General features: G+C 34.7%; 1 protein-coding gene across 1 annotated transcript; it reads right to left on the bottom strand.

Annotated features, from left to right (window-relative positions):
• Positions 1–1,842: 1,842 nt before the first annotated feature.
• Positions 1,843–11,186, bottom strand: LOC141667111 (kinesin-like protein KIN-12E). Its single transcript, XM_074473473.1, has 22 exons — positions 10,834–11,186; positions 10,161–10,316; positions 9,991–10,074; positions 9,685–9,804; positions 9,050–9,163; positions 8,687–8,779; positions 8,341–8,430; positions 8,162–8,232; positions 7,970–8,044; positions 7,727–7,814; positions 7,591–7,649; positions 7,304–7,367; positions 7,007–7,072; positions 6,112–6,270; positions 5,923–6,027; positions 5,550–5,785; positions 5,210–5,279; positions 5,072–5,128; positions 4,923–4,985; positions 4,209–4,268; positions 4,023–4,102; positions 1,843–3,944 (listed from the first exon to the last, which is right to left on the bottom strand). The coding sequence occupies exons 1-22, from the start codon at positions 11,071–11,073 to the stop codon at positions 2,006–2,008; spliced, it is 4,089 nt and encodes a 1,362-aa protein (XP_074329574.1). The 5' UTR covers positions 11,074–11,186; the 3' UTR covers positions 1,843–2,005.
• Positions 11,187–18,003: the final 6,817 nt, after the last annotated feature.

The following is an 18,003-nucleotide window of genomic DNA, read 5'->3' as shown; positions in this document are numbered from 1 at the left end:
AAAAGGTTCAAAACTGAAATATTTTTTTATAATTCTTTTTAATAAATTCATTAAGTATAGATTTAATTTAATTTTGGCTTCGTAAATTTTTTGATAATTTTTTAATGTTATTTTTTGAAAAGATTTTTTCGGTCTCTACAACTTCCGTTCTTTAAATTTTTTTGAAAAATATTATTTAGAGGGTCAAAAAACTTAAATAAGAATATAATTATAATTAAATATTTTAATTTCCTAAAATACCCTTGAGAATTTTAACAAATTTAATGAAAAGTGTGCAATTTATCGCGCCAAAAATAGTTAGGGGATGCAAAATGCAGTTATATAAAGTATAGGTAAAAAACGCATTTTGACCAAATCAGGGGGATGCATTTTGCAAAAAACTCTAAATTTAAATTTGAATCTATTCTTTTTATCTATTTTCTGTAAATATTATATGTAAAATATTATTATAAAATATATGTATTTATATAATTTTGATAAATTTATTTAAATATTTATTTATTTCGTATATTTTCATTTAACCAAGTGTAAACTCAAAATCGACTCTAAATTCATTCATGTACACAAACCAAACCCTTTATTTCTATATCATTTTCGTGTCGTTATGAAATACAGAGCTGTAATCAGTGTTACAGAAATCGCCGATTTCGGCGATTTATCGGCCGAAATATCGGAAATTTGTCAACTGCCGATCTTACAAGCCAAAATTAGTGTACTAATCGTTTTCTGCATATCGGGTCAAAATTCGGTAGAAATCGGTCAACATCTGAGTTGCGAAGAAAAAGTCGGAGATATATGAAGCTACGCTTTTCCGGCAGAAGCTTAAGTGTGTTAATTGGAGTTCCGTTATACAAGTGAAGAAAATGATGAACATATACAAATGGAAGAAACATGAAAGAAGGAGAGAAGACGGTAATAAATACTTAAGAAAGAGAGAGAAGGGGTGGATGTATAAGAAGGTTGATAGATGATGATGAAGGATCGGGATGATGGGACTGAACCCAAATTCCTTGTTCTTTTATGTTTATTTACTTAGAATCTGCTTTTCAATTCTTTCACGGGGAATATACTTTATTTTATTAAATTAAATATATTTATATTTATTTTTGTGTAATAAGATAGGTAGGGTCATTGTTCCACAAATTCATTCATGTACGTTTTTTTAGGAAACAATCGTATACTTTAACAAACCAATCTCATAGTGACAAAATAATAAATCTCTTCATATAAAAAAAACTTTTAAAAGTAAAAGTTTAATATATTTGTGTTTATAATAATAATAATAATCTAATTTAATATATATTTTATAAAAATAATATTTAAATATATCCGATTTTTTTCTGATTTTATATACCGATAAATCCCCGATTTCCGATAAATCGCAAATCGGTAGCTCAACTGATCTATCTCGATTTCCGATTTCTATAAGACTGGCCGTAATTGTAAAGCAAAGATAGCAAAGATACAGAATGGTGGATATTATATTTGCTGTTAATACACCACGCTGTTCCAACTTCGGTGCATGAAAAGCAACGTAAAATACACACACATATCTACGTGGAGTTATCACCCGTCATTAGCCTTTGTTTCTGTTCTGCACCTTTACTAGCAAGCAAAAACATTTTACATAGCAAGAAAACTGAAAAAGATGGTTATGAACTCAAAATTAACACAAGTTGACCTGATTTATCAAGCTGTGAATAATGTTGTACTTGACAGAAATGAATTTCCTGGTAACGATCTTACTTGTTATTCACTCCATGGGGTTAGAAGAAAAACCTTTGATCCCCTCCAATTAAGTGCAGAAACAGGTGTACTGATAAAAATACAAGAATGAATGCATGTGGATACAAATAATACAACAGTAGGCTTGTTCCATTTTTCACAGAGGTCTTTTTTAGGGTAAATACCACATTACCACTGAATTCAGGCTAAATTAACAAAATAGCATCGAGAATACTGTGTTTTTGTACAAGCCAGTTTAAAGAAGAATAACTACAAGGCTTCAGTTGAGTGAGCAGTCATCGCCAAATAATGACTTCAACTCTCCAAGAAATACCTTTACATTTTCAAGTTCTTTCTCTATATTTTCAGACAGAGAGCCCGAGTAACACATTTCAGCCGGCAACTGAGCATTCATCTTGATAACTGTACTTCTTGCAGTCTGCAACTCCTCCAATCTTTTTAGATCAATCTGCACTTCTTCATCTAATATATTCAGCTCCTCACCCTTCAATTGATTATCAAAGAAATTTTGCTGATACTCAAAAATCAGGCTTTCAAGTTCAGTCATCCCTTCTTCTTTCGTATGCAGTATAACATCCTTCTCTTCTATAATACTTTGAAGCTTCTGCTCTGCCTCTTTCACCTTTTTTGAACCTTCATCTATTTCCTTCTGAACAGCCTGTGTCTGGTAATCCACTTTCTCAAACTTTCTGCTCAAATCTTCATGTTCCTGTCTTAGGAGCCCAAGTTTTTGGTGAACCTGCTTCGCTTCAAGTTGGTGCTTTGTTTTCTCTTCCTCAGCTTTGAGTAAATCTGTAGCTTTACTGTCTTTCCAGGTTTTATGCGACTGGTGAACCTCTGTCTTGTTATCATCTATGGCAATCAGAACCTTTTCGCTTTCTAGCCTTCTGTTCTCCTCCTCAATTTTACTGTTCAACTCTGCAATCTTGCTCTTCAGTTCAACTTTAGCTTGTTGAATCTTTTTCTTGGCCTCTTCAATATCATATCTATTAACTTCGAGTTGCGCCAGTTCTTCTTTCTTTTGGTTTATATAGGATAACAACTTGTATAAGTTTGTCCTTGCTCGATATTCTCGCTCTTCAAAATAACCGAGTGATGAAGAAAAGTTTGATACCGAGTACTTGAGTGCCATCAACTTCTTTTCAATCAAAGAACCTCTTTCCAGAATCTCTGAGGAAAGGATATTTAACAACCTATACTCCTGCTGTTTAACTAGGATACTATCATCCAATGCTTCTATATTTCTGGAGAGTTCTCCGATCTCAACAAGTGCTCTCTCAAGTGACCCAAATACAGAAATAGTGTTGGTTGAAGTTGAAAGCATGTACTGAACTTTGTCCAGATCTGAATATAAATCCTTCGAAACCTTTATTCTAGTGTCATCTGGTGACTCATTCAACTGAGGGTAGCCTGTAAACAATTTATCTTTGTCTGATGCTTCTAACTCAGCAAGTGGCACAGTCTCTTGGATATCATGGTCCATAAAATCACACTCTACAACGCTTCTTGCATCCACAAAACATGGAATTTCATCTATGTCAAGATAATCATCTATGTCAGGTGTAGAAGATTCATCAAACTTTAAAGGATCCCCTTCATCTACCCGTACAAGCTTTTCGAGGCAATTAATGTCTTCCCTCTGATTACCAGAAGTCGTCTCAGCAGAATAAAGCACTCTTTTTAACTCATCCCTCTCTTGCATGGCTTTTTCATAAAGACCAAGTAGCTTCTCATTCTCTTCATGCATTTCAGCAAGTTGATGTTCTAAATCCTCCATTTCCTGTTTACTTTGTAGCACTTTTTCTTCCACAGATCCAATTATGTGACTACTCTGATTATCGCTTTTTTCTTCTTCAGGAGCACAGGAATTCGCTTTATTTATATTCTCAGCAACTGCATGCTCATATATTTCAATCAATTTATTGTTGTCTTCAATCAACATCTTAAGTTTCATCCTGAGTTCATCATTTTCTTTGGACAAAGCAACTGCAATTTCTTGAGCTTTTGCTTCTCTTTGGCTTGCTGAAGCGATTGCATCAACCATAGATTTGAGTTCGGTTTGATCATTCGAAGCAACAGTTGTCAGTTGATCAGATGATAGTGGAGGAAACTCGAGCTGAGATTTCTGCTTCTCTTCTTTCATGGCAACTTGTAATGATCTCTCTTCTTTTACTTCTTTTACCAGGTCGTTTAGCTTCCTACAAGTATTTCTACATTATTATGGAGTCAACAGGAATCTGGAAGTGAGATACGAAATTAGGAGAAATTGATTATACCTCTCCAATTTGTCTTTCTCCCCAATGCAGGAATCAAGTTTTTTACGTAGTGCATCCATTTCTGATTGGTTTTGAATAGCCTGCGGAAAAGGTTTATATATATAAACATAGCTTACTTCTCAACCTCTTGGGAGTAGGTAATGTTAATAACAAGCATAAAAACAACGAAAATTAAGACATCCATACCTGCATTCGGAGGAACTCATTCTCTTCATTTACTCCAGACTTCCAAGGTGATGTTGATTCCTACCGTAAACATATTTTAGAATTTTAAGTTGGGAAGAATATATCCATGGAGGTCGACATTTTAGCAGATTTATATCAACATAGTTCAAGTACAGACAAGAGCAGAAGTGCAAAACACAGAGTTTGTATCAGATGTCAGGATCGGACAAGGGTAGCATGATCTGGATGACTTAAATTTGATTACCGAACATGTGCTTCCCACCATTAACATACATATTTTGGATTTGTAAGTGGGGGACAATGTATCCATGGAGGTTGAAGTTTCAGCAGATTTATACTGACAGTTCAATTACAGACAAGAACAGAAGTGCAGAACACAGAGTTTGTATCAGATGTCAGGAACAGACCAGCATAGCATGATCTACATGACTTAAATTTGATTACCGAACATGTAAGATATGGGTATATTAGAAGTGTTTACTTCATCATCATCTCATTTGGTCATTATGTACATCATAGCAAGTCCAGTAGCTAGATGATGATTAACATACATGGCAAGGATAATAACTACCCATAAATGATAGATGATAGATGACGTGAGTATAAGAAACTTTTACGAAAAATTGAAATTGTTGTTAGTACATAAGAAGATTTAGTTCACCTACTTTGCGTTACATTAATGACATTAACAATATATAGGCATGCAAGTATTACCTTAGTGGAAGCCAACATATTACAATCATTTGAAGCATCATTCACCATCTCAGATATATTTCTCTGTAGAAACAAAAAGCAACAAAACTTAGGCTAACGATACACGCAAACAATTGAAACCGTAATACGTCATCATGTTCTCTGAGAACCTGACTAGTTGAGGGATCAGATTCATGCATAAGTTTCCAGTCAAGGGCTTCGAGTAACTGCAAATTGTAAGAAAAAATATTAAAATATATATGGATCAAAGACTAGACTCGAGAAGAATATGCATCCAACAAGTGTACCTTATTCTGTAAAATCATAATTTGTTCATTCAACCTTTCCCATTCACCTTCTTCGGAAATCAATTTCAATCTGTATTTCCAAAGATGAGATTCAACAAAATCGTAAGGTTTTAAGTACAACTAAATGTACTTAAAATGCAATTCTATCAGCAGTTTAAAGAACTATTATAGCTATTAAAATATAAGATTTTATTTAAATTTACTAATATGTTTTAATATGTAATAATTGTTATATTTGTACTTGATAAAGAACAGTGGTCAAACATATGACAAAGAGGTAAAAGCGCCTGTCAAAGAATTAGCTTGGAGAGAATAGTTTGACCGTGGTTACTCAACATACCTTTGAATCTCTTCTTTTAATCGCAGATTTTCCATGGCAAATTTTGTGACATCCACATTCTTGTCCACCTGGCTGCGCAGTACTTCAATTTCTTGAAGGTATTCTTCCTTTTCTTTTAGCAAGTGCGTCTCGGCTGATATCTTACCAGAAGCAAGGTCTTCCAGCCTCTTTATTCCAGATTCTCTGAACCTTAATCTCATTTTCAATCCTTGTACCTCCTTTTCTCTTTGTTTAGCCTGATTTTTTTAAATACAAGCATCACTTCCACATGTATAGTTTTCAAGTCATCATTACATACTTCATTATTACAATATCATGTCAACATTTCACATATTAACGAAAGCAAAACCAAGTGCAATATTTGTGAACCTACCAACTCCATTGCTGCAACATTTGATGCAGTCAATGTTTGCAATGCCGTGTCTTTGTCTTTTTCCCTCCTGAAAGCTCCTACAAGGGCAACCTCATACTCTCTTTTCTGAAATAAAAACATAGCATTTAGAATTCAAGCCAGCTAGGGACAAGTGACAACTATCTCTCTGCATAAAAGAAGTAAGAGTACCTGTGACACCCTTTTATCAACTTTGAATGGAGTGAATGATCCATCAAGCCCTTCCCACTTAAAGGACCCAGGAGATCCTAGAAAGGATACAGACCAAGCGTCATTTTCATGATTCTCAGCTCCTCCATTGACTATATTCTGCAGCCGTGACACTTCTTTCTGCAAACACCAATGAACAAAGGTCATTTCTTTAGCAGATAATTGACAGTCACAAAACTTAAAAATCAATTGACAAAATTCCTTGTCGCGGAGCTGTCTATATAATAATAAAGTTGCAACTACTTGCAACTTGCAAGTGATGTACACATGTCTGTATTTAAGACTAAATTAACTTAATTTGTGTTATGCCCGGTCACACTATACATACGAACAGTAAGTAGGTAACAATATTATGGGAGTCAGTGAATGTCACTTGTTTCATATATGTTTAATAAATGTAAGATATTTATTAAATTACACAGTTTAAAATAAATTATATTTAGACATGTTTTTGACATTCCCTTAAAATTTGCTAAACATTCTGCTGAGAATGTTGGGCTGGAGGGAGCACTTCTATTAAATCCTAATCCAAGAATCTCATAGTGCAGCTATGATTGTCAAGCACATGTACAAGGATAGTGTCCACTAACATAAGGAGAAGATAAAGAGAAAGTGAAACTAACACACTCATGCTCGTAGAGGGGGTCAAGAAAGTAGGGCCTATGGTGATAGATGGGGATTTCATAAATATATATATATATGTGTGTGTGTGTGCGCGCGCGCGCATACCTCCTGAAAATATGTACATTTACTATAGGATCAGTAAATATATACACAGACCTATATAAAATAGAACTTTTTTCGATAAATATAGGATAAATCTAATCTTTGATGAAATCAAAAGAACTGAAAGGACCTTGAGTTGTTGAATCTGCAACCTCATAGCAAGGACGTCTCCAGAAGCGTCTTCATTTACAGTAGCCTGAGGGAAATTAGAAGCATCTTATTAGAACCAACCTCCACAATTACATATGACCGTGAATAGAAAAAATATCTAGGCACTTTAATTGGATACTTATAACATAGCCTGCTAGTTTCCAACCTATTTATATAATTCAACAGCGAGTTAAACAATAACTCACAAATATATAGGGTGTGAGCTAATCACAGGCCTAATTTGAAAGTATTAAATGAAGCAATACAGATGACATACATGATTCTTAATGAATTTAGCCCGCTGAGCAAACTTTAGTGTGCTTAAAGTCTCCAGAGAGCAGCTGTGCCCAAAAATTGTCATTTAGAAGAAACAATCACAAAATCTAAATCAAACGATCCGGATAAATTAGATTGCTCCACTTCTGTTATATCAGCAATTGATGCAATAATCTTATTCAAAAGAATAATTATAATGATACCACTGTTAGATATTTATACCATGTACATTTTATCAATTCGTTACGGAAAAATATTCTTTTCTTTAAGGGGGAAACAATCACTGACCAGCTGGAAGGACTAATATTTGCTATTATTGTTGTTTTTGAATTCCCTCCGAGAGAATCCTAAAAGAGTAGTAAAGATCAAATTAGAAAAAAACAATTTTTAAGGCATGATGTTGCTTGTAGTGTAGGACAATTACCTGAAGCAAAAATGTAAGTTTTGAATCGCGGTAAGGGACATGCAGTGATTTTCCATTAGATATACTCACGAGATTCATAATCACGAGTCTGTATCCCAATCAATTTCAGTCAAAAATCAAGTGTCGGTAATTGGATCCATATTGCACGATACATGTCTACTTTGTAATATATTTGGGAATATCTTATCAATCAACTACACTCGATTAGTTGACAATCCAAACTTTAAAGCTTAATGAACATACCCCAATGTTGAAAGAGACTTGTTGATGTTGGTAGCTTCTTTGAGGCGTTCACCTTCAGCACCAGAACTCTTCTGCCTAAATTAACAAATAAAGGCCACATTAGATAAAGAAATAACCTTTAAAGTTATTTTGTTCAACCGTACACGAGGAAAGTCTAGAAAAGAGGATTTAAAAAAAGCAAAAAATAGGTACCTTTCAGAGCCTGCTAAATCGACAAGGTTAAGCCTGGCAAAGCGATGATGGGTCACACCTTGAGATTCCCACTAAATATAAACAACTTATTAGCTTGTGCAGTTTTTTATCAATGAAAACTGGAAATTTGCCAAGTTAACCATTTTTAGAAAGAAAACATTAAATTGGATAATACTTACTTTACTTTCTATGATGCATGTAAATACACTATGAGAACGACTACTTGCACGATTCATATTCGTAGCAGCTACCTTTCTGTTTGCTGAACCCTGGATTGGATTAAAAGTTGTTAGAATATAAAGAGATGTTGATGAATCAAATGGGAACTGACTACTCACACGTCTCATAGCTTACACCTAAAGATGAAACCCAAAATCCAGGAACAAACTAGTAGAAGGTCTATAAGTGAGTGCTATCCTAGTGAAGCTGAAGATCCATAGATATTTTCTTGATAGGTACAATCACGATATTAAATTGCTGCTCACACCAAAAAGCTAATAGTTAATAGGTATGCAACTGCAGTACCTGAACAAGTTGTTGAAGCACATCTCGAGAACTTGAAACTTCTACCTCGGTTAGATTATCTACATAAACCCCCTTTTTAGTGTCTTCTCTGATCTGTGCACAGAGAGACAGGCAGTAAAATGGTCACGTTTATATGTGTGTTTAAAGAATACTAATAGCTGAAAAGGAATAAAAAAGGATCAGCATAGATCAAACTGAAACTCATGGAATGTGATCATTAGTAATTGAACTGATATATAAATAACATGACAAATTTGGTTCAAGTACAGTGAAGGGTTAGTTTTACTAAGCAATGAGTGGAGATGTTTTTTTAATTAAAAAGTAAAGATGTTGTAACATGTAAATCAGAACTTTATTAGTTACCTGTAAGTTGATAGATGAAGGATCAAGAAGGTCAAGAATTTGCTCATTGTATATTTCCAGAAATGAGCATTTGCAAGTATATCTGATCTTTTCCTCTCTGCGCGCCTCCCTTTCCTGTGAGATCACCATTATTATTTCAAATGTAAACAAGTTTGTAAATGGATTAAAAACTTACAATTTATAAATAATTGGATATTCAAAGATTATGCAAGGACAATTCTGCATCCACACATGTTATATTTTTTTAAAAAAATTACAGTATACCTTTAAGAATCAAGAGAGACAAAGGCTACTTAAAACATATGGGCGTGTAAACACCACTTGGCCCTTGTAGTGTCTCGAAGAAGGGGGTGAAAAAAAAAAGTTTTTTAACAGTGGCTACTAAAAACATATGAGCGTGTAAACACCACTTGGCCCTTGTAGTGTCTCGAAGAAGGGGGTGAAAAAAAAGTTCTTTGATAGTGGTTATATAATTGTTTAAATCAAATGCATGAACAATAATTATACTTCATTAACAGATCACTATCATGGAAACTTCTGTTTTCCTTTGAGTTCATCATTCATATGTTCTGCTCTATGAGTTTATCTTCCAAACTATGGCAGATTAAACATGCATATAAACTAAAAACAGTTACCTTTTGAATCCTTGAGAATAAGTATTCGAAAACTCTAGGAGTCATTCCACAATTCACACTATGCCTTCGAGTGCCACCCTCAATGTCACCGAGCATTGTGTGAGTCTTTCCACTTCCAGTCTATTTGTAAACAATTAAACATTAACAATGATACCAAAATACATAGAAGACAGTGAAATTTGGAAGCATCATTTTTGCCATGAATTTAGAGAGATGTGTTAATAGTTCAATATCAGGGTCCATCAACAGAATAGGTAAAGTAAGTAATAAGAACAACAATACAAATTAAGATCAAGAGAAGCTCACCTGCCCATAGGCAAACATGCAACTATTATAGCCACTTATACAGTTTTCCACCATTGGTACTCCAGCCACTTTAAACAGCATTTCCTGATATTTAAGTTATATGAATACCCCGACATAGATAAATTTTAAAAAATATATATAAGTTTAATGAAATAATTGAGCAAACATACCTGGCTAACACTTTCATCTGCAACAATGTCAAAAGTAAAGCGTGATTCTGGATGCCCAGTCCACGTAACAGTCTGATTGCTATCTTGCCTTACACATTTACTAGATCCTTGCAAAGATATCTCAGAACTGCTCAGAGGACGCAATCTTATAATGACCTGAGCATGATTACCCGAAACTACGTCAGTACATGATAATATTGAATATCTGAACAATTTAATCTTATCTAATCTGGTTTACCATGACAAACAAACAATACTTGCCTCAGAAAAATACAAGAATTAATAAAACTTGCAATATAAGACATACTGACATCATAATGTATCATGTCAATTTCTTTAACAAAGTAATATAACCAGAAGATAAAACCGTCAACAAGGTACAATACACATTTCATGACTTAAAACAATACATTCTCCGAAGAAAAAACAACTCGCATTCATTTATTTAATTTAATAACAAGTAACACCACAGCGGTAACAAAGTAGTAAACCGGCTAATTAAAAAAAACACAATACAAAACTATCAAAATAAGAATCTAACAAATTCACGCCGCTAATTCACTACTACAAACTTACTAAAACATCAACATGAAAAATGAATAAAACTAAATTGATTGAATAAAGATAACAATAGTTATGCTATTTAATTAAAAAAGAAAAGAAAAAGAGGAACCTGAACATTGTGGTCTTTCCAGAAGGAAGGATCTTCGTAAATCTGGAAATTCTGATCCTCTTTATCCAAGGCTATGTTTGGAAAAGCTGAAGAGTGAAGAAGATGTTGCTTGGACGCAGTCTTCTGCAGATCCGGAGTGCTACGAATGGAAGGAATCGGAATGGAATTGTGCTCCGAATTGCGGTCGTGGAACCCAAACCTGCTTTTGATAGCACTCGCCGCTTCCGAAATGAACGGCATTGTTACACGGTTTTAAGAGAGACACAGTTGAATCTGGAGATTTTTCTAGGGTTTAGAAAGTGTGTGAGTTTGTGTGTGGAGAGAGAGAGAGGGGGGGGGTTTGAGATTGGAATTTGAAGAGGGGGAAAGTGAGTGTTAAATTATAATTTTGAAATTTTCAATGGAGGGAGGAGCTGACTGAGATTACACGTGGGTACAACTACGAAAATGTATACATAACGTTAGTTTTTTAAATAATGGTTAATCTGTTACAACATTGTTAAAACAGAAAAATGTTCCAAAATACGTACTTAGTTAGTTGGCTTATATCTGTATGTTTTAGTAAAATTATGTAGTTTTGTATCAAATTTAAAAAGATCACCCTTTAATTCATAAAAATAAAATTTTAATAAAAATTATCTAAACCCATTAGGTTAAACTTAAAGTGTGCGGCTATTATTTATAGAAACTTGTGTCCATTATCATCATATTATCATGGATGAACGAGATTCACCAGATAGCAATAAAATTAATGAAATAATTTTTTCATATGACTCAATTAAAAATATAGATCAAAACGAGCTTTTAGTAAATTTTGAAGCAGAGATAGGAGATGATGATGAATCACGTGAATGTGTAAATTATAATTAACACATAGACTACTTTTTTACGCCTCGTGTTGGTATGGAGTTCCTTGATAGCGATAATGTTTATGAATTTTATAAAAGATTTGCTTTAATACTGGGATTTTTTGTTCATATATATTTATCTCAAAGGTCAAAAAATGGTGGTAATTTTTATCGAAAAATGTTTGTTTGTAACAAAGAAGGAGTTAAAAGTGTTGATAAACGCGAAGAGGGGAGAGAAATTAAAAAACTTTGTCGTGAGACAAGAGAAAATTATAAAGCTCATATAATTGTTCAAGTAAACCCCCATGGAGGTAGCTGGTGCATCAAAAAATTTACTGATGTGCACACTCACCCAATGATAAATTCTCCAAAAAGGTCCATTTGAGGACTCATGAAAAGGCTTGTGATGAAGCACTCGTCAGGACAATCGATGGTATAACAAATGTGGTGTTGGGCCCTCCAAAATTTCTCAATTAAATGTGCATGATAATTCTGTTTTAATGACTAATTTCAAAAGTCCAACTCAAATGACTAAGGATGAATCAGGAATTCCCAAGTCAAATGAGGTCAAACCTAAGAAACTAAAGAAGAAAACTAACAAGGCAGGACCCAAGGAAACTTGGGTACCAAAATCAACTTGATTTGATTTTGATGTGTGCAGGAAAACAGAAAGAATCTTTGGTACCTGGATAGTGGTTGTTCAAGACCCATGACTGGAGATTCTACCCTGCTCACAAAGTTCAAGGAGAGAGTTGGCCTAAATATTACTTTTGGAGATGACAGCAAAGGTTATACTGTGGGATATGGCTTGATTTCAAAAGACAATGTCATCATTGAAGAGGTTGCCCTAGTGGATGGTCTCAAGCACAATTTGTTGAGTATCAGGCAGCTTTCTGATAATGGCAATTCAGTAACCTTTAACTCAGAAGCTTGTGTTGTGACAAACAAAAGGAGCAACAAAATGATTCTCACTGGTGTGAGAAGAGGAAATGTGTATCTAGCTGACTTCAACTCATCAAATGCAGAATCTGTTACTTGTCTTCTCAGTAAAGCAAGTCAAGATGAAAGTTGGCTATGGCACAAGAAGCTGTCCCGTCTAAACTTCAAGACCATGAATGAGCTTGTTAAGAAAGAACTGGTTAGAGGTATTCCTCAAGTGGAGTTTTCTAAGGATGGACTGTGTGATGTATGTCAAAAGGGAAAGCAGATTAAAGCATCATTCAGAAAGAAGCTTGACTCAACAATTGAAGAACCTTTATAATTGCTACACATGGATTTATTTGGACCAGTCAATGTGTTGTCCATCTCTAGGAAAAGATTTTGCCTAGTAATTGTAGATGATTTCTCAAAGTTCTCTTGGACATATTTCCTAAATTCTAAAGATGATGCTAGTAAAATTATCATCAATCATATAAGGCAAGTCAACAATCATCCTGATTTCAAAGTAAGAAGAATCAGGAGTGACAATGGAACCGAGTTCAAGAATTATGTGATAAGATCATTTTGTGAAGAGAATGGAATAATGCATGAGTTTTCTGCAGCAAGAACCCCACAACAAAATGGAGTGGTAGAAAGGAAAAACAGATCTCTTATTGAAGCTGCAAGGACAATGCTTGAAGAATCAAAATTACCAACATATTATGGGCTGAAGCTGTGAACACTGTCTACTACACTAAGAATATTTCTTTGGTGAATCAAGCAAAATGCATGACACCATATCAATTGTTCAAGAACAAGAAACCAACTCTAAATTTTCTTCATGTCTTTGGCTGCAAATGTTATATCTTGAGAAATCAGTCTGATCAACATGGAAAGTTTGATGCTAAAGCAGATGAAGGAATTTTTATTGGATATGATGTGGGAAAAGTACATAGAGTCTACAATCTAAGAACCAATATTGTTATGGAATCAATATATGTTGTGTTTGATGATAAAAATATTGAAGGACTGCAAGATGAAGATTCTCATGAGAGTCTCAAATTTGATAATGTGGAGATGGTTAGTGATGATAGTGATGATGAAAGTGATCAGGAAATAATGGAAAAGGATAATGCAGAAAAATCTACTACAAATGAAGCATAAAATTCAACATCTGTCGAGTTACAAAATGTTTCATCCGTCGGGAGACAATCTGCCTTATCCGTCGGGAGACAATCAGCTTCATCTGTCAGAACACAAAGTACACCATCCGTCGGGTTATTAAGAGAAGCTGAAAGTTAGAATAGATCACTAACAGAAAATTCCATTTTCTCAAATCAAAGATTCACAAACTTAGGGGGAGTTTCTAATAATCAAAACTCAGTCACACATCAGGACAACAATGAGGCCTCTTCATCTAGAGCTAATCTACCTCAACAAAGAAAATGGACAAAAGATCACCCCTTTGAGCTCATCATTGGTGATGTGTCTTCTAGAGTTCAAAGAAGGAGAGCAACTCAAGAAGAATGTCTATATAGCAGCTTTCTATCTAAGGAATAACCAAAGAAGGTAGAAGAAGCTTTGTTGGATCCTGATTGGATTTTAGCTATGCAGGAGGAGCTAAACCAATTTGAAAGGAATATAGTATGGAAGCTGGCACCCAAGCCTAAAGGAAAGAATCCAATTGACACCAAATGGGTATTCAGAAACAAGATGGATGAAAATGGCATAGTAGTAAGGAACAAAGCTAGAGTGGTTGTTAAGGGCTATTGTCAACAAGAAGGAATAGATTTTGATGAAACTTTTGCTCCTGTTACAAGACTTGTAGCCATCAGAATTTTCTTGGCCTATGCAGCTCATGCCAATTTCAAGGTCTATCAAATGGATGTCAAAAGTGCTTTTCTGAATGGAGATTTGGAGGAGGAAGTCTATGTTAGTCAGCCTCCTGGTTTTGAAGATCCAAATTTTCCAAATCATGTCTACTATCTTTTGAAAGCACTTTATGGACTGAAGCAAGCACCTAGAGCCTGATATGACATTTTATCAAAATTTCTTTTGGAAAATCACTTCACAAGAGGTACTGTTGATAAAACTTTATTCTTTAGAAATGTTAATGGCTCTAGTATACTTGTTCAAATTTATGTAGATGATATTATATTTGGCTCTACAGATGAAATTTTTTACAAAAAGTTTGCCAAATTGATGCAAAGTAAGTATGAAATGAGCATGATGGGAGAACTAACTTACTTTCTTGGTTTGAAAGTTAAGCAAGTTAGTGATGGAATATTCATTAGTCAAACTAAATACATTCATGATCTTTTAAAGAAGTTTGAACTAATGGATTGCACATCTGCAAAAACTCCCATGGCCACTGCAACTAAGCTTGAATTAAACACTACTGAAAAGTCTGATGGATATTTCAGGCTATAGGGGCATGGTTGGCTCAATTCTGTACTTAACAGCTAGTAGGCCAGATATTATGTTTGCTACTTGTCTTTGTGCTAGATTTCAGGCTGATCCTAGAGAATCTCATTTAGTAGCTATTAAGAGAATTTTCAGATATCTCAAGGGAACACCAAAACTTGGCATTTGGTACCCTAGAGATCCTGGTTTTGATCTAACTGGTTATTCAGATGCAGATTATGCAGGATGTAAAATAGACAGAAAAAGTACAACAGGAACCTGTCAATTTCTAGGGAACAAGCTTGTGTCCTGGTTCAATAAAAAGCAAAATTCAGTTTCTACTTCTACAGCTGAAGCTGAATGTATTGTTGCTGGTAGTTGCTGTGCACAGACTTTGTGGATGAAAAACCAATTATTAGACTATGGTCTACAAGTAGATAGGATTCCTATTTTCTGTGATAACACAAGTGCAATTGCCATCACTGAAAATCCAGTACAGCATTCAAGAACAAAGCACTTAGACATCAAGTACCACTTCATAAGGGAACATGTGATGAATGGTATTGTGGAACTGCATTTTGTTCCAAGTGAAAAATAGCTTGCAGACATATTTACCAAGCCACTTGATAAATCCACCTTTTCAAGGTTGATAAGTGAGTTAGGTATGCTCAATTATTCTTGAATCATTTCATATATTTTGTAAGTTGTAATATAGCCAGAAATTTAATTGATTTTTCTGTTTTGGATGAAATTTTGGCTAAATCAAAATTTACATCCTGACGGATGATCATTATCCATCGAGTTTGATCATCCGTCAGAATATAACTTGTCAATAAAAATCAATTATTTTTCTGGAATATTTTATAACTCGACAGACAACTGTTTTATCTTCATCCGTCGAATTGTCTCAATCCTAGCCGTTAATTCTGTGAATATTATCCATCGAGTATACTTACAGTTCCTAAGCATGACACGACGGAATTTTTACAGTTTATTCATTTTTAAACGGCTATTTTGGTCAATTTTTATTGGTCCTTTATTTCAATTTATTATATATTTTTTGTCAGTTTATCTCTGAGATAGTATAAAAGCTAAATTCTTTTTCATTTTTTTCATTTATCATTCTCAAGATTCAATTGCTCTAATTTCTTTCTTCTCAAAAGCAAACTCTTTCTCTACAAACTTTCAAATCTTTGGCAATGGCACCTGTAGTGAAAATCTTGTCTCAAACCGGTTACATCTATGAGAAAAATAACTTCTCAGCTTTAGTAAGCAAGGAGATTCAACAGTCTGGTGACTATCACAAAATGATGGATTTTGTGAAGAACTGCAAACTCAACTATGCCATGCTGGAATCACCCACCATTTACTGTGAGGTTGTAGAGGAGATGTGGACAACTGCAGTGGACAACTCAATAGACAAGACCATCACTTTCACTCTAAAAGGTAAGCAGTATTGCATAAATAGTGATATTGTCAAAGCATGCTTTAAAATCCCTGACAACAATGTTACTACTCCACACACAGACACTAATATTGTTAACGTGCTTAACTCTGTGGGATATACACTCACTACCTCTAAATTAAGTGAAATTAGAAGGTTGGGTCTTAGAAAAGAATGGAGTTATCTATGCGATGTAGTAACTAAAGTGTTTTCTGGCAAGGTTAGCAATTTTGATTCTATCAATATATCCATGCTTAACATGCTCTACATTCTAATTACTGATAAGTATTTCAATTTCAGTAACTTGGTTTTGTTTGAGTTAGGCTTTAAGTTAGGAGAACTTAATAAGAGAGGTAAAAGTGACTATTATGCTAGATTCTTTATGATGCTTGCTAACCATCTCATTGAGAATATTGTAATTGAGAACCCAACCAACAAGCTGAATTATTGGGTTCAAGAAAGAAGAATAATTACAGATCTTAATAGAGCAAATCATCACAGGGAGGTACCCTTATACTATTTTCCAGTAATGAAGGGACCTCACGTAAGTGAGGTAATTTCTAATGTCTCTACTCTTCCAACCTCACACACTTCTTTGCATTCTAGTGTAGCTATGGCATCTGTGCCAATGACCAAAACAGATGCCTACCCAAGCTGCCAAAACTAAAATTCCAAAATCCAAAGCTAAGAAAGCCCCCTCTGATTTCTTTCAAAAGAAATCAGTTGTAAAATCTACTAACCTAACGAGGGGAGTGTGAAGGAGGGTAAGAAAGGTGAGAGAAAGGGTGAAAATCAAAGAAGCCCTAAGAATAAGGTTGGAGAGGTGAGTGTTTCCCAGCCTAGCTACACTGCAGTTTCTTAACAACATGCAGTGCTTAAAAAGAATTTAAACTCATCACTAGTTGCATCCTCCCAAAAGGATGTGACTATTGAACAAAGCTCTCAGCCAAGAGCACGGGCCAAGAGGGTAAGGGACACTAGCTCACCCCAAACTTATGCTAGAAAGAAGAAATTTAAACCAACTGGGGATGCACATGGCACATACTTAGTGCAAACTGGTGCTAAAGACCCAGTCACTGCACCTTCTCAAAGTCAGGTTGATGTGGCTCCAATAATTGTGCAGTCACAGCCAAAATCTCTCATAATTGAAGCACCTGATACACCAAATTCTCCCACACACTCACTGGATGTTGACATGATCAATACATCACTTCTAAATTCTCCATCTTTAACTCTTTTGGAGAAGCCAAAAATCCAAGTAAGTGAGCATCATCTTTTAGATGATTTGTTGGCTCATTTACCATTCATTTTTGAGACTGTTGAGACATATGTGCCAAAATTTTCATCAATCTGCTCAGAGTCTACAATAGTCTCCACTCCAAACTCTTTCATTTTTATTATCCTGATGGATATTCATCATCCGTCGAGTAGTGATTGTATCACGACGGATAAGCCTAACAACACTCATCCGTCGGATAGCCATACTACTAACCTGATGGATATTCATCATCTGTCGGGTGTCTCTGCATAACTTCAAATTTATTCAATTCTTACAAG

This window comes from Apium graveolens, chromosome 6, assembly GCF_009905375.1.
Source record: "Apium graveolens cultivar Ventura chromosome 6, ASM990537v1, whole genome shotgun sequence".
In the NCBI taxonomy this organism is placed as follows: Eukaryota; Viridiplantae; Streptophyta; class Magnoliopsida; order Apiales; family Apiaceae; genus Apium; species Apium graveolens.
This window is presented reverse-complemented; position numbering and strand designations above follow the sequence as displayed.

Bases quoted from the DNA above. Each gene is read 5' to 3' on its own strand.
- LOC141667111 (XM_074473473.1), bottom strand. From the start codon at position 11,073: ATGCCGTTCATTTCGGAAGCGGCGAGTGCTATCAAAAGCAGGTTTGGG. The intron at 8,045-8,161 runs GTACCTATTTTT...TTGTTAATTTAG, and splicing joins GATTTAGCAGGCTCTGAAAG to GCAGAAGAGTTCTGGTGCTG. The intron at 5,129-5,209 runs GTACACTTGTTG...TACAATTTGCAG, and splicing joins TTATGATTTTACAGAATAAG to TTACTCGAAGCCCTTGACTG.